The sequence below is a fragment of the Hylaeus volcanicus genome, chromosome 8, assembly GCF_026283585.1.
Source record: "Hylaeus volcanicus isolate JK05 chromosome 8, UHH_iyHylVolc1.0_haploid, whole genome shotgun sequence".
NCBI lineage: Eukaryota > Metazoa > Arthropoda > Insecta > Hymenoptera > Colletidae > Hylaeus > Hylaeus volcanicus.
In genome coordinates, this window is record NC_071983.1 from 2,788,656 (window position 1) to 2,804,144 (window position 15,489).

Here is a 15,489-nt window from a genome sequence, read left to right on the forward strand (position 1 = left end):
TACAGAATCTTGCTGAAAAGATATATTTGTCACGATAAAATTTTTACAAAACAATATCACAGTTTGGAGATCGATATTCGTATAGTATAGAACAGGAAAGTACAATGTATTTACAGTCATTTTGTTGTAACTCGAACGTGCTAACTTCGAAGTACGCAGGGTGCGCTTTCTAGTTCACGGACCGTTTTTATCCAAGTTTCCAACCTCGGCGCGCAAACCAGAACAAGATCACCGAGTCTTCGTTTAGCCATTACGACAAACTCACCCTGTCCGTGTCGCGCGTCGCAAGCGGTTGGCACCCTTACACGTATGTTTCGTCGGTTGTACGAGTCGATAACGTCCACGTCGTTGTTGCCCTGTTCGATGAGGAGTGTAAATTAATTCACGATGGTAATAGTCGATGCTATCGTCGTCGAAAAGAAAAAGGAAACGTCCAACTACCAGCGCCGGATTAAGATTTTCCAGATCCCCAGGCTACATTGTGAGTACATAATTCCATGTAATAATGAGTATATATATACGTATACAGTAGAGTGTTTCGATGTATGTATAGTATATTAATCGAATACTTTTTTAAATAGATAATTGAAAGTACTCCGATCGAGCAGATACGGATGAAACTTTTCGTTTAATATCTGGAAGCCCTCCAACTGACGTCTCTAAGCTGTAGCCTTCGAATCCCATGGCTTAATCCGGCTCTGATTGTTTGATCAAAAAAGAAAAGGGGGACAGACGATTACCTCGTTCTCCTCGATTCGGCGCAAAGTCTTCGTTATCCTAAGGACGAGTTCAGCGGCTTCTAAACTTGGTTGTCTTTGAACGGCGCTCACGGTACCTCTAGCTACTAAGTCGCTTTGACAATAAGCTTTAGCCAATTCGTCCATAGAGCACGGCCTGCAGTCCTCTTCTTCCTCCTCGTTAAATCTACGCGTTCTCCCTTCGTGGCTGTTATCGGTGTACCGTAATTCCAGATCGTATTGTAATTTCGCATCGCGACGTTCGCCCGACACAGGAGGTTCTTCAGCTTCGATGTACAGCGCCGCTGGCTGCTTTTTCGCGCGGAAACATCTATGCGAGGCTTCGTGTTTACCGTCCCTCGGCGAATACACCGACCGGAGTTTTCCGCGAGTTTCCAAATATACTCTAACCGGACCGGAGACCTTGGTACACGTGCGAAACTCGGATAATCGGTAAACGTCGTTGGTGCTAGCGTTACCGTCGTTCCCTCCTCCCTCGACGAACCCGAAGCGAATCTTCGAGACGGACCCGGTCAGAACGGGGGGCGAGAGAACTACGCGTAGAGCACCTCGTGGATATCGCCAGGATACGGTTCCCCTCGAGCATCGAAGATACACGGGTCGTACACCTCGACCGCCACCTCCGCTGCAACGTAACGTAAAGTACAAACATTATTTACGGATCGACCGAACTACGGGGTGGTTGTTTATTTTTTAATGTTAGTTTGGCAGTGTTCAACCTTTCGAGAGATACGTTTGCTTCCATATCAGAATTACCATTACTTAGTAATGTTTGCATGTTCAAATTAATTTGCAGAGAAAGGCTGCTTTGGTTTATATGGATTCTTCGATCAGAGAAAAAGAAGATCCATTTTAAATTCGTCACTCGAGAAGTTACGCAGTTGTTGGGAAGTAAGGAAACGTTGATGCGGCTATTAATTGCTGGTGGGTCTAACAGGAGTCGTTTTTGATAGTTGCGTAGTCATCTACATGTACGTAATCGTTCTCTTTTGCTTTGTTCTTTCGTGGGTAGCCTGCAACTACTTCCCCTCCCCACTCCGCCGCCCCCTCGTTCTGCGTATAGCGTGCGCGCGATCACGTACCTGCCTACGCGAGCATACGACAGTCAATCCGTGACCGAGAAAAGAGAGAGATGATAAATCGAACGTCAGTCGTACGATCCTTCTAGAGTTCGCTCGTGCTGGACGAAGAAAACCGGTTTTGTTAGTAAGTCGTGCAACTGGTTTCGCGTTTAATAAAAGTCTTCGTGTTTTCGTTTTCCGTTATAAAAGCATTTTCTAGACCGCGTACAGATACCGGCGAAGGATTCGGGCACGTCGTTCGATTCGATACGTAAACAAAGATTAAAGTAAAATAAAAACAAAACGACTCGGTTGAGAGGGGAAAAAAAAATCCCGCGGCGAAAGATAAACCGATATCGATCCGTATCAGCGTGCATACGTTGAGTGGTATAGCCTGCTTTCTATAACAATCGCCAGACTGCAATTTGCCGATTGCGTAGATACAGAAAAAGAATTTAAGCTAGTTTTAATACATTTCTCCACAGCAATTTGCGTCCTTCCTTTTTTTTTTTTCACGTTTTCCTAAACTAACACAGTTTGCGCGCGCGTGTGTGTGTGTATGTGTACAGGTGTGAATGTGTGGGCATGCATGTAAAAAAAGAAAAAAAAAAGAATGGATCGGATAAAGCGGAGAAAGAAACAAAGAATACAAACCTTCCAAGCCAGTCGCACTGATCAGCGGTTTGGAAAGCAGCGTGTTCGTACGTAGGGGCCGATGACACGATGCCGATACGTAGCAGTAAGGATAGCAAAAGTACCGAACAGCCGATAAACGTAAGCGTTCTCATCTTTTTCGTTGATTCTGAATCGCGTTTACTAAATGCACACTTCAAGTTGCATTTCTGTTTAATGAACCTCCACCGCTCGGTTCGCTAATTGAATCTAGAATCAGATTTCATTTCCCGCGATCAGAGTAAATTTGCTGCATTGTCGGTTCCTCGATAGTCGAAAGGTTACGATCGATGGACGGACTTCGCGACTCATGCCTTAGTTAGTCTATCTCTGTCCAGATTTCAGTGTTTCACTCTTTTTAACGTATTTTTTTCTTTACTGTGGTCACACGAGATGCGGTATCTCGTTAGGAATTTATCATGTTTAATTATTAGAAACGATAACAGACGTACAGACTCGTTCGTTTAAAATTTGATCGGTCGAGAATCACCTCACGCCTTCACTGTCGTAGCAGTAGACCACTCACTTTCATTTCGACACTGCGTCTTCGAGTCGCGCGGTTGTACGGTCGCATACGTACGACAAACGAAGACGAGAATATACGAAGAATCATGCTTGCGTCGAAACGTAGAAAGGTGGTTGCTCTTCTACGCCAAGATCCAAGTAAGCATAACGATATCGGCGTTTCCGCGTGCCAGCATAGGTATACAGAGTCACCGTTTACACAACTCCTGCACAACTATTTCGGGCCGTGTCGTTGCGTTGCTCGCTTTCCTCCCTACTCTCTATTCCTCGCTACTCGCTACCACGGTCTTTAGTCTACTTTGGCTCGAGTCGACTCGTTTCGCTTCGCCCCCCTTCGTCCCTCGATTTTCTCTCTCGTTGCCTCCCTTTCCTCGCCATCTCGTTCTACCTTTCCCTTTCTCCCTCTCGCGAACTATCAAGCAACGCTGGCGTTTTCTTTCTTTTTCCTTGCCGCTCTTTGCTACGCCTCGTTGCGACAGAATCCGATACCCCGACGAATTGCCTCGCTTTTCCAACAAATTCACGAACACGACGAATACGTGATTATTAGAATACGCACGATACAGAATTTTAGATAAACGATGTTTTTTTTTACGCGTTCTAATACGCATCTTCTACGCTAGTACGCATTTTTGCCAAAAATATGGGCGAGCTCAGTTTCCAAACTGTACAACCTGAAACATAACGATCCCTCTTCTTGCATACCTGACATAGATTCGTACGTAAGGAAATTTTGCTCGAGTATAAATCACATCGTGTAAAAACAAACTTAAAGTAGATCTTTAAGAAGAGCTAAGCTTACGCCTCTTTACGGAAAGTTTGTTGATCCACGAATCCTGGCAAACATTCAACGGGACAAGGATTATAAGAACGTATGCCCAAAGTTTGCATGGCAGTTTTGTAAGTGTCTAACGACAAATGCCCTGAGCTACTGGAATCGAAACTTTGAAAAATACTATCGACGTGTCTGTAACATAGAAAGGTGTGAATCGTTCCGAGTCGAATCTTAACTGTGACGTTTATCTACCTTTTCATCCAAAATAAACGTGGTTCTTTCAGTCCCGATCTGAACAGTATACAGTCATCGATCAGTTGATATAAGAATTGAATAGGATCTTCTGGTTGATTAACGACCAAATGACCAATTAGAAAACGAAACGTATCGGAAATATGTTTCTTTTCAAAATAATCTTGATGATCGGACCTTGTTTCGTTCATTTTTTAATAAATTTACCGAATAACCGTGAAGAAGGCGATTGATTTTATATTTCCGTTAGGAATTTGTTTCAAAAGTACCTATATTCATATGTAAGCAACACAAAATTGCCAATTTAAACAGGAATAGTAACGATTAACATATTTTTGTCTTTAATGTATATAGTAATTTATTAGCAACCAAGCTTTTCATTCGTTAAGACAGACTCATACTTAACAACTGAAGCTATTGTTTAATATAATCTTGTTTTTACTAGAATCATTGACATTACTACCGAACAAACGATGAAATATATTAAATATATTGATCTACAAATAAAGAACATAATTTAATAGAAAAAATTGAGCTCTTAAAAATCATATTTTTTTTAGAAGTAAATAATTCGATACTCTTTTGAAGTGGTTTTAGTTTCATTAAATTATTATCACAGTGAAATGTATTTATTTTATTCGTAATGTATCGATTAGTTTCTGTAAATTTGAAGAGGTAAATAACAAATTTTATAGCTTGAAAACACTATAAATAATTAGGAGTCGCGAATTATACATATTTACCGTTTTCATTAGTCCGCTTACTTCTTATACTCTCCAATTATAATTTTTTTTATTTTCTAAAAATACTTTTTATCACGCTTTGCGAGCAACATTACATTATACAGTGGAAACTTATGCGTTAATATCGATCACAAAGTGAAACCATTAAAATATATTGACCAATATTGCTTTTGAATATTGAAAAAGAGTATCCAAGAGTTCAGAGTAGAATTATTATGAAATTCCCTGTACGCGTAATCGAGTAAAGGAAAAGTAATTTCTACGAAAACAATTGACGCTCTTTGCTTAATGTAAAATTCTGTGTATTAAGGGAAGAAAGGAAGATTTAATGTAGTTGTTCGTTTGTATAACAACTCTCAGGATTTAAAAAAAAGCAATAACTTTTCTGGCATTAACATGCAGTACATAAACACAGATTATCGACTTAATTATTCAAGAAGCAGAAATTAAAAAAATTATGAAGTTACATGCTAAGATAGCCACGAGATTGACATCCTCGGCGACCAACCAAGTATGCAATTAAAATTATAATCACTAATCCTGCTAATACGCATCCCACTGCTATCGGTACAATATCAGCTGTTTCCAAAGCGCAATCCTTAGCTGAAAATAAATACAAATTTCTTATAATTAATGTTAATACATTTAAATGCATATAAAGTAAGATTGCATAAATAAAATTCTTCCGCGCATTTTTCGAACTCCTCTAATATTAAGTAATTCTTCTAAACGTTTTGGTTTTTTAAAACTTACCTAAACCAAAAGTAGTTGTGTTACTTGTTCTGAATGCTTGAAATTGTAAACCTGAAATGGTTAAGTAGCCACCAGTTTTAGTGTCATTCTCTTGCTTGAATTTCAACCTTTGCTGTTTTACGCATCTATAGGAACTGGATAATTCAGTTACAAAATTGGATGCGTCATGTTCAAGGTTTACCGTGTCAGTTTTGTCTGAAAAAAAAAAAAAAAAAAAATACACAATTATGTAATAAATATAACACACGTAATACAATAACAAGATAACATGCCTCGGAACTAAAATGTCAATTAAGCTTTATCCAATACATTCAGATATGAATACTTACTTAAAGTTGAATTCGGAAAATTCGTTGCTGGAAGGACGACGTTCAGATATTTGAAAGCATAACGAGTGTCGTTCTCCTTTTTCATAAAGTGTAGCGACATACTGCCGTTAGTTCCGTTATAGGAGGACCACATCAGATTTAGTTCTTGTTCAAGGGCACCACAGCTGCCATTCGCTTTTATGGTTCTATTGTCTATCGGCATGTCGAATATCTTGTAGGATGTCTGTGAAAAAATACATCCGCTATCGGGTTAGTATCGATCCATATATTATCGAACGATAACGTCTCTCAGCTCGATTTTTACTTACTGTATGATTAAGATTTTCATACGAAACATTGAACTGCACGGACATTTGTACCACAATGCAAATCTTATTGGTTTCATTGACTATCCATTTGCCAGGAGTAGGAGATGTTGCCACTGTAGCGTTGACCAGTGGACCAACCGTAGTACTTGGACTTAGTTTAACAGTTGATTCGGTTACAGTTGTTGAAACAGTTGTAGGATTCGGTGAAGCAACTGTGGTTTGAGAACTATGGTTTGTAACTGTATCTTCTTTTGATGGTGTCTTAATCTCCTCTTTGCTAATGGAAATTAATGCAGGATCTGCAGAGTATTCTGCTTTATTCGGCAAAGATTTTGCTTTGGAGTCTGGTAGAGAACCATTTTTTTTAACAGTAGCGGTAATGAGGGGGTCATTATTTGCAGAGGTCATGTGTTCTTGCCCTTCGCCTATTTCAAAAGAAAAAAAGAATTGCTATTAGAATATTTGTGTTACATTCGTATTAGATGAATGTACAAGTTTCGTCTTTGTTCTAACGCGAGGGGAGGGGGTATGATGTTGCTGTTGCATTGTATACAGATAAAATCTTTCCGTACAGATGATATATAATGCTCGATTGCTTCAACTAAAATATTTACCGCACGAGTTACGTTATCTTATCTTTACATTAACACGGGATCGCGTTCGACAAAGCACCCGTCAAAAACGGTTTGTTCGATAATTAGGGATTATAGATTTGGAGAATGCGTTTTGTTCAACTTCGTGAAATCATTTACGATAAAAGCAATGGGAGATATTACATGCAACGTCTAGACCAGTGGTTGGCAACCTATGATCCGAGGGTCAAGTAGCGTGTGACGAGCCACGACGCCATAACGTTACAAATGACCCATTAATCTGAATGCACTATTAAAACAGACATTAAGTACAATTAAAAAAGATTTGTTGGTATTATTTTTAATTAAACCATATCTTTTCTTACTTTACTTTTACAATTATTGTTTTACTTTAATATTCTTTCGTAAGTAACTTCGATCTTACTAGTGTTTCAAAAAAGAAAAATCGCTGAAATACGAATTTTGCAAAAAGGCTGCCAACTAATTGCAATACACAGATCCTAGAGCTTATAAACGCAATTACCGTAGACATTTTCTCGCTAGCGAGTAAAACAGTCGAAGGTTCAATTGAGACGCTAAACAATTTGTATAGTCAATATAGAGAGCTGAAGAAGATAGCGTAAAATTCGAGGCTTCGTAGAATTAATTCTCATCTTATTGCAACGGGAATACCGAGAGGAAATGACTACATCGTTTACATAATGCACACATTGATTCATGGAATGCGCGCGTCACGATAACGGATGAAAACGAAACTAATGGGGTGTACATATTACTTCTGATGGAAATTGATAATATCAGAATGTTGCAGTAAAGGTTTAATTACGCGAGTCTGACAAATCTGTAAGAACCAGCTGTAAGCTGTTTGCATCGGGAATATGCCCAAAGCTGGAAAAACCAGTTGTACATTGTGTTAGTAATACCAAAAAAACTGGGAGAATTAATGCCCTTGTCAAGCCAGCTGAACCTTTAAGGAGATCTCTGCATAGACTGTTGTCTTTGTTTTATTTAGAGAAAGAAACTCAGAAATAAGAGAGACAGCAATATAAGCAGAAGGTGTCCTTGAAAGTTCAGTTGGCATTGTAAGCCATTTACCGGTAAATTTTTTTTATGGGAATTTTACAATGAGTTAAGAAAATTATACATTGATTCACATATTTCTATTTCAAGTGGAATTCTAGGTCTATCCAAACAATTATGGAATTATAATCATAATCACCAGATTAACATCTGGCTTGAAAAAATAGTCGAGGATATATTGTTAGTTTTGGTCGTACGAATATTATTATTGTGCACAGATAAAATAAATTGCATAAAAGAGTCCATTATATATGTGCTCTACCATAAAGAACTTGTAACTCTCATTCTCAGAATATTATTTCAATATTTCGTGTCTTTATTCATTGAAACAATGACACCATAAGCTTGTCCCTATGTAGAGATCATAGAGTTACACAAAACTCCTTATTTCTTAGTACCAAACCCACAGATGGCAAGAAGTACTTTTGTGATATTAGGTAGAGATAATTTAACTGTAAATAAACAAGAAACAGGAAAAACAAGAAAACAGTTCATAAAAATAGAGTTCAACAAAAAATGACTCTTTTACGCATTCTAACGTGCACTATATGTAAGAAAAATTTGGCAACGCAATACATTAGAAATCCTCAACTATTATTTCCAAGCGATATAAATATTATAAACGTCTGATAAGTCATACCCAAAACGTAAAGCGATGCAAAGCAGAAGAGCAGCAAAAACCTCGACATCGTTGAGAATTGTGGTTTATTATACGTGAAAATCGCCACAAGTTCAAACTCTATAATTACTGAGCAAATAAACCACGATTACGGATCGAGAAAATATACATAAATACGTTGCGTGTGATATAAAACGTAAGAAAGTTCAATGAAACTCTGTCTGTGGTCTCTTAAAATGTCGTTCGCAAACACACATTTATCGAACCAAAATTCAAGAAACCAATCTGGTTAATTCACAGCACTATGGGAGACGCACTGTGGTATCGAGCGACTGTAATTTTAAACAACCGAAAATTGATGAATCATTTTCTGTTATCAGTTTGAATTAAACAGTAACGAGAGAGAGACAATCTAAACATTCGTTATCTTGCACAAGAGGAAAGTTATCGATTACACCTATCTTTTTTCCATCGTTTCTAGTTATTGCTAGTTATTCTAGGTAGCGGCACGGTAGCCCGATTTCGCCATCTTGTAACCATAGACTCATAGGGTTAAGAGAGTGGGGGATTAGAGCGATGCCAGGATTGGCAGGTTGGCACCCACTGCTTTTAGCATCAGGAATGTATCTATTACGACCATAAAACTGGTGCCCTTAGTCGTCCCAATGAAAAATAGGACAATTGAAGTACACAAAAATTGAGACCATGCATTGTGTCCTCATGGACTGCAGCTGTTTGGTTGTGTTGTAGCTATAAGGGAGCCAGCGGGTCCTAAAAAATATTTTAATGTAAGACAGTTACAATGTGCATACAAAAGGCATTATGTACAATGTACGGAAGGTGTTGTAGCCGCGTAGATGACTCCTTATCCTTATAAATAAAAGAAAGTAAAGTTAGGTAAGGATCATAGATTGTTTCCTATAGCTATAGTACTGCGCGCATGCGCGAGTGGGCCGCATTTATCTATCCACTACCTAGATATTTTCTACTGTTTTCTATAATAACTTTAATTATATGTAGGCGATATTAGAGGAATATATTAATTGAATTTACCAGAGTAATTATGTATAAAAGGTGTATTACAATATTAATTTTCTTTGCTCTTTTCATTGCCACTGTGTACCGTAAACTCCATTTTTATATAACTTTGTTTCGGACCGTTTCGGAGTATTGTTTACAATATATATGCGCCAAAGGCAAAGAAAAAGAAATAATCTTAACTCGTTTTAAAATAAAATACACTTTTTAATGTCTTTAATCTACATATAACAATTGTATATATTTACCAAGGAAAAGAGACACAAAATAATTTAAAATTAATCAAAATAACATTTGCTTGTTTTAAGACAAAATACCTCTTTTTACTTTTGTATTAACTCTAATATTCGTACATTTAGTCCAGGTTTTCATTTTTTTTATACAAGGTTTACGCAGATCTTTTATCGTGTTACAAATCGTTAATATTAACTCTTCTAGAGTTTCGCTTTGTGTATTCTGAACGTAGCACCTAAACAAAAATGATCACTTCCGACAACAAAATTGGGTATGGTAGGCAAAGCGGTGCACTCTTCCGCCGTCGGTAATCTATACTTCTCGAGAGGTTCTAAATTGCTGTAAAAAATATAGTCAACTGTAATCCACGCTCCCTGATTAGTCGTAGCTTCTCGTTCCCCTTGACGTTTCTCGTGTTTGTACACGCTACGGAGATGGAACGGATGTGTAAGGGTGCCAGAACTGAACAGTGCACGATAGCCACGTACAATCTCTATTATTTGAAGATCAGTCGTATCCGCATTCACATCGCTATTTATCGACGAAGCATTGTCCGATGCATTGCCTTCCATTACGAGGTTCTCGCTATTTTCTAACTGTAAACGATAACGAAAAGCCAATTTCAATGAAAATATAAATACCACCTTAAAGTTTTCAGGATCCTAGTATCGAAAACTTTAGAGGAACGTACCATTACTTTACCAGTTCCTTCTCCGCGTAATCTTTTCTTCAAAATATTCAAATGTTGACAGTTGTCCGTAACGAAAAGACGAGGCGGAATTAAGGAATTCGAAAGAGACCGAAACTCTGTCTGCTCGAGGTTCCTTCCTTTTCCTTGATATTCAAAGGCTCCCTCCGTAATGAATTTGTAAACTCCGGAATATGGTTCTAAATTAAAATCTCCTGCCAGTATAATTGGCAGATATTTGGCACCCGTCCTACGTTGAAGTTCAAGGTTAAACGAAATTTTTTAATTACCGAATTAGTAAATGCATTCCCATATCTTACAGCTACTATACACGATAATTACTTACATTGTGTTTTCCAAAAAAGCAATCCTTTCAATTTCCGCTAGAAGTAGTTGCGTTTGCCCCAGTCGCACATCGTTTCGTTTAGGATTGTAAAGTAAATGTGTCGTGGCAATCACTAACTGTGTCTGCGGACTCTCCTTGACTGCTAATTTTACGATAATTCCAACATTGTCTCTACTCAGAAGCTCTATACCTGACTGGTAGAGCTCAACCTTTGTATATTCGATAAGAACTAATTGATCGGACCGATAAAGAAAGAGCAAACCATCTTTTTTGTCATTCGTTCTCTTCTTATATAAATATTTGTAACCCAGTTCTCTGAACGGTACCAAAAACTCCTGCAAATGCTCTTCTTGCATCTCTTGGAGACATATCACCTAACGAAGCATATCAATTTATTAACATACATACATAACTTAAAACTTTGGCATTTATTTTGTTTACATTACATTTCTCATATTTCTGAATTATATTTAAAATGAACGTCAACGAAAACGTGTTAATGTATCCTTGTAACGTGAAATCAATCTTACCAGTGAATCGTATAATTACATAGTTATATTTACATTATGGAATTCGATTGAAAAATGATTCTAGATTTGATAAAAATCGGTAACCGATTTAGGAAACTAACATTAGCTTGTGCTTCTAAAATTTCTTGTAAGAGAAACTGTTTTCTAATCTCCCAAGGTAGCGCCCGTTTGTCGTGTTCTTTATACAGAAATGGATAAGTTTCCAAAAGATACTGGGCCAGAATGTTAAAGGAGAGTAGCCTTAGAATAAAGTAATCTTCGGAATTAGAGGCCAGCTTCTCTGAAATAACGATACGATGAGTATTCATTTTTATTTGACGATCAAAAAAAAAAAAAAAAAAAAAATACTAACATTACCTTTCTTAATACGTTTCCATTGTCTCATCCCTTTGTACCTTTGTCTGTCCGCCAGATACTTATCTTTCAAAAATATCGGCGATTCGACACACGTGTTCGTTCCAAGATCGTCTCCCTGGGAATTGCTTTGACACGCTACATTTTCTGTTGCAAAAGTTAACATCTCGCAACTACTGGTGGAATTGTAATACCTTTCCATGTATGTGTCTATCGGAGCTTGATTGAATTTTTGTTGTGTGGGCGAATTTTCCATGATTCTCATCAAATACGAGTAAGTCGACACGAATATCTGAGATATCGTTGTACCTTTGCGAAAATTTCTTAGGAATACTGGCTTCACCGCTACTCCGGACATATGAGGAGTTGAAAGTGGAATAACGTCATAGTTACAACTCTGGAAACAAAAGAGAATTATAAATTAATCGCAAGTTGGAAGGCACGTAATAAAATAAATAACCGAATGTAGTTCGAGCGAGATTTAAGGGGGGAGACACCGCATTAGGGGGCCAAGTATTTAACAGTAAAAACAAAGTTGCTTATTAAAAACTCCAACCGTGACCACGTCCAGAAGAATACTGTCACTGATTCTCACTTACCTGGAAAATTGATTCACAAAAAAAAAAAGGGTCACGGCACTAATCAATTCTTTGTGATTTACATAATAGAAGTGATGTTTGCTCGAGGCAGCGTTATAACTTCACGTATTGAAAAACAGCAAAAAGCGCATTACAACGAATCGGTGTTTAAATTTTCAACGCTCGAGTATTCTGTAAGTGTCGCGCGATTACCCCCACCGCCGGGCCTGGTCAGTGAGTCACCGGTAGGCGTGGCAGAGTGAAAGGAGCGGGGAGCGAATAGCAGAGGCACAAGGACTACAACGAAACTTACGCTATCGACGGTTCGAAATTGAGTAACAATTTAGCAAACGAATGAATAAATCATACAACAGAAACAAAAAGTCAGAAGACATGTAACCGGGCTCCACGGACTTTTACGTATTTTTAAACTTCAACTGTAGAGAAACTACAGATCCATCTGTAAAAAAAGGCCATCCATAAAAAGTGCTAGAACTGGTTTCAATTTGAATAAATCAAGAAAAAGTTAATGTCCGACGGTAATTTGATGCAATGGGATCGAAAGTCTTAATAAGCACAAGACCAAATATCATTAATTTAATACGTGATAAACATAAGACGCGTGTCCGCCATTTGCAATTTGTGATACGAGTGAAGTTTTAAAAATGTAAAATGTTACTTGTATGTGAAGTACAAAGAGCAGAGTATTTAAATAACGTAAGAGGAAAGCGAGGAATGACGAAGTGACAAAGTACATTCTTCTGTTATTGTTGCTGGCTAATATCGTTACAATTACGTAGTACTAGCGTGTATTACATTTACTTTGCTTGACCTAAACGACTTTCTCGATAAATTGTAGATAAGAACTCAATAGAGCTTCTTACACGGTCACAGACACGCAGCTGAAAATGTCTGAAGGCATCTTAAATGTTTCCCGCTTAAAATGTGTTAAAACACCAAATTAGTGATATTTAGATCCATATGTTTATCGAGGCGTATCGCTTCATTGGCGAGTACTGCTTCTGAAGTTTCTCATCAATTCTCTGAGATACTCTATATACATATTCCATAAAACTTCTCTAAATAAATATCCAATGAAAAACAAATGTTTCACAAAAACTTCAATACATGTATGGATATTTATTTAAAAAATTGCTCGACGTTTTCTCAGGCAACATTGTCAAAGAATTGCATTTCTATGGCGAGTAAACATATGGAAGGATGTATAAATAATTGGTGGCTGAAAAAAAATGTGCATGTGTTACCTCTGCTCTCCATTAATGTTTTCCGCGTACGGAGAAAATCCCCAGCGCCGACACCAATAGAGACACCTGCTCGAAGGAGATGTGATTTTGATTGGTCAGGAGCTAGTAACTTTCTCCTTACATGGAAAGAATTAATGAACGCCACTGGTGACGCACGCGCTTTCTTTTCAAACGATTGCTCCACTTGGCTGTAAAATATTTTCATGAATACATTTCTTACGCAAGCATTCGCACTGTTTTCATTGTAAGAATAGGGAAAATTGTTACTGGACGATACTATCGTCGATGTCGATTACGGTTACATTTAGCTAGAGTACTAACAAATCACAGCTGACGAGCGATGGCCGCATGGCGGTAAAACACCCTGCACGCATCAGTGATTCATATTTTGGCGACATGTTCGAATTAGAAACCACTTTACAACTAACAATAAGTACATAGTTGAAGTACATAGTCAGAAGACTTTCCTTTGATAACGTATACCACATATACTTTATGTACTTATGTATATAATTTTTATACATTTTTCAATGAGCAATTTTGTCACAAATGAATAGATTGTGTAAATTCTAGTTATCACCCATTTTATTATTATTTATACGTTGTTCGTTAACGATATTAAAATATTCCACCACAGAACTGGACAGGATTTTCAGTAAATTTGAATAATATTTGGATAATGATAAAATATTTACAGTTACCATTGTGATACAATGTAATTCGCAAGGTACAATGGTCGAGCATAGCTTATTTGTACTTACTTTATTATTTCAGATATGCACATACAACATGCTCTACAATGATTAAAGTTTACGAGGTGTCAACTATTTGCACCCATGTAATTCTATTCGTATACATATAATTAGGTTACTCTTAAAGTTTATGCTGATTTTTATTTAAGATATAGATGAAAATTTATAATTACAGATGGTAATTTAAAATGTAAAATGTTACTTGTATGTGAAATACAAAGAGTTAGCATTCAAAATGTAATCAAACTGTAATTATTTTGCGCCTTGTTCAAACATATTATCCAGTATTGTTACCATAAAATGCTACACCTTACCTGCTAAATAATTGTGAATAGCTCTCTTCAATAAGAGATATTAAAAGAGATAGAAAGAAAACTCCAACTACATACAAAAAGACTATTATAATCTTTAACTTAAAAATCAGCAAAAGTTTTATAACTTTGGATTTGTATAATATTATTAAAATACCTTGTGTGTTTAATTTTATAATCTCGTTTTTATAATAGATTAATTTTACGTTAGTACTCAATTTTATTTTCTAGTTTATTAATTCTAGTTTAATCATCTGATTCGATTATAGATAAGGAGAAACTAATTCGTGTTATGCATTGCGTAAAGAATCTTGATAAAACCATAAAAATTCGTGAAAATTATAGAAATAATCCTGCGTGTACGTAGGAAGAACGATGTCGTATGCGAATAATAAAATCGTGAGCGTACAGCGTTCGAATTAAAACGACAATTATGGAATTTAGAATTTCTCTGGTAGAGTTTCCTGTACAGATTTTACGAACAATCTTCGAATCACAAATCACAAAAATAATCCAAAGGAAACGAATGATCAATCTCGTTGCGCAATGCAGAATCACGTAAAAAAAAATAAGAAAAGAAAAAAAAATAAGAATCGAATAATTAATAATTACCTTAGCTTCACGACGGAAGAGTTTACAAGAGATCTCAGGACTCGTTCTGTGAATTTTCCGTAACAACCTGCTTGCTGTATTCATTTATTTACAAAGCAGTAGAGATATTAATACATGACTGTGCGTAGGTGCATAGGTTAGGTTATGTCACCCGTTGTCAGCGAAGGTAGGAATATCCCTGTAGCCTGATAACGTGGTCCCCGGGCACAATAGGCGATTCACACAAAGATTCGTTTTCAAATTCTATAATCATCCAGCCGAGTCGAACGTTTATAATTTAACAAAGCTTCTTACGAAGTACACGAACGATGGA

At 37.1% G+C, this 15,489-nt stretch overlaps 4 protein-coding genes and 1 long non-coding RNA gene across 7 annotated transcripts; 1 reads left to right on the forward strand and 4 right to left on the reverse strand.

The window, feature by feature from the left end:
- Nucleotides 1-7: 7 nt before the first annotated feature.
- On the reverse strand, nt 8-3,288 carry LOC128881183 (meteorin-like protein). Its single transcript, XM_054131972.1, has 3 exons — nt 2,474-3,288; nt 741-1,383; nt 8-356 (listed from the first exon to the last, which is right to left on the reverse strand). Exons 1-3 carry the CDS (start codon nt 2,605-2,607, stop codon nt 141-143), a joined length of 993 nt encoding a protein of 330 aa, XP_053987947.1. The 5' UTR covers nt 2,608-3,288; the 3' UTR covers nt 8-140.
- LOC128881188 (uncharacterized) lies at nt 2,453-12,251 on the forward strand. Of its 2 annotated transcripts, none has more exons than XR_008458009.1 (3): nt 2,453-2,593; nt 11,717-11,932; nt 11,987-12,251. It is a non-coding gene; the product is annotated as an uncharacterized LOC128881188 (long non-coding RNA). The 2 variants fall into 2 exon arrangements; XR_008458008.1 differs by lacking the exon at nt 2,453-2,593 and adding an exon at nt 8,943-9,365.
- LOC128881187 (uncharacterized) lies at nt 3,554-4,522 on the reverse strand. The gene is made up of 3 exons (XM_054131976.1): nt 4,044-4,522; nt 3,819-3,983; nt 3,554-3,690 (listed from the first exon to the last, which is right to left on the reverse strand). Exons 1-3 carry the CDS (start codon nt 4,232-4,234, stop codon nt 3,636-3,638), a joined length of 411 nt encoding a protein of 136 aa, XP_053987951.1. The 5' UTR covers nt 4,235-4,522; the 3' UTR covers nt 3,554-3,635.
- Nucleotides 5,064-8,683, reverse strand: LOC128881182 (lysosome-associated membrane glycoprotein 1). Its single transcript, XM_054131970.1, has 5 exons — nt 8,490-8,683; nt 6,177-6,601; nt 5,869-6,091; nt 5,540-5,734; nt 5,064-5,389 (listed from the first exon to the last, which is right to left on the reverse strand). The coding sequence occupies exons 1-5, from the start codon at nt 8,536-8,538 to the stop codon at nt 5,250-5,252; spliced, it is 1,032 nt and encodes a 343-aa protein (XP_053987945.1). The 5' UTR covers nt 8,539-8,683; the 3' UTR covers nt 5,064-5,249.
- Nucleotides 9,690-15,462, reverse strand: LOC128881179 (protein angel). Of its 2 annotated transcripts, XM_054131967.1 has the most exons (7): nt 15,177-15,459; nt 13,502-13,689; nt 11,662-12,055; nt 11,406-11,584; nt 10,775-11,148; nt 10,432-10,678; nt 9,690-10,336 (listed from the first exon to the last, which is right to left on the reverse strand). In XM_054131967.1, exons 3-7 carry the CDS (start codon nt 12,014-12,016, stop codon nt 9,941-9,943), a joined length of 1,551 nt encoding a protein of 516 aa, XP_053987942.1. In that variant the 5' UTR covers nt 12,017-12,055; nt 13,502-13,689; nt 15,177-15,459; the 3' UTR covers nt 9,690-9,940. The 2 variants fall into 2 exon arrangements, with proteins under 2 accessions (XP_053987942.1, XP_053987941.1); XM_054131966.1 differs by lacking the exon at nt 13,502-13,689 and having other exon boundaries at nt 15,177-15,462.
- Between the last annotated feature and the right edge of the window lie 27 nt (nt 15,463-15,489).

Coding starts and splice junctions, on each gene's coding strand:
- LOC128881183 (XM_054131972.1), bottom strand. CDS start 2,607: ATGAGAACGCTTACGTTTATCGGCTGTTCGGTACTTTTGCTATCCTTA. Junction 1,384..2,473: donor CAGTGCGACTGGCTTGGAAG/GTTTGTATTCTT, acceptor GTTACGTTGCAG/CGGAGGTGGCGGTCGAGGTG. Junction 357..740: donor GCCGAATCGAGGAGAACGAG/GTAATCGTCTGT, acceptor CTCATCGAACAG/GGCAACAACGACGTGGACGT.
- LOC128881187 (XM_054131976.1), bottom strand. CDS start 4,234: ATGAACGAAACAAGGTCCGATCATCAAGATTATTTTGAAAAGAAACAT. Junction 3,984..4,043: donor CGTTTATTTTGGATGAAAAG/GTAGATAAACGT, acceptor TCTATGTTACAG/ACACGTCGATAGTATTTTTC. Junction 3,691..3,818: donor CAAACTTTCCGTAAAGAGGC/GTAAGCTTAGCT, acceptor GTTATGTTTCAG/GTTGTACAGTTTGGAAACTG.
- LOC128881182 (XM_054131970.1), bottom strand. CDS start 8,538: ATGTCGAGGTTTTTGCTGCTCTTCTGCTTTGCATCGCTTTACGTTTTG. Junction 6,092..6,176: donor ATGAAAATCTTAATCATACA/GTAAGTAAAAAT, acceptor ATTTTTTCACAG/ACATCCTACAAGATATTCGA. Junction 5,390..5,539: donor CACAACTACTTTTGGTTTAG/GTAAGTTTTAAA, acceptor ATTTATTTTCAG/CTAAGGATTGCGCTTTGGAA.
- LOC128881179 (XM_054131966.1), bottom strand. CDS start 15,260: ATGAATACAGCAAGCAGGTTGTTACGGAAAATTCACAGAACGAGTCCT. Junction 11,149..11,405: donor TTTTAGAAGCACAAGCTAAT/GTTAGTTTCCTA, acceptor ATGCTTCGTTAG/GTGATATGTCTCCAAGAGAT. Junction 10,679..10,774: donor GCTTTTTTGGAAAACACAAT/GTAAGTAATTAT, acceptor ACTTCAACGTAG/GACGGGTGCCAAATATCTGC.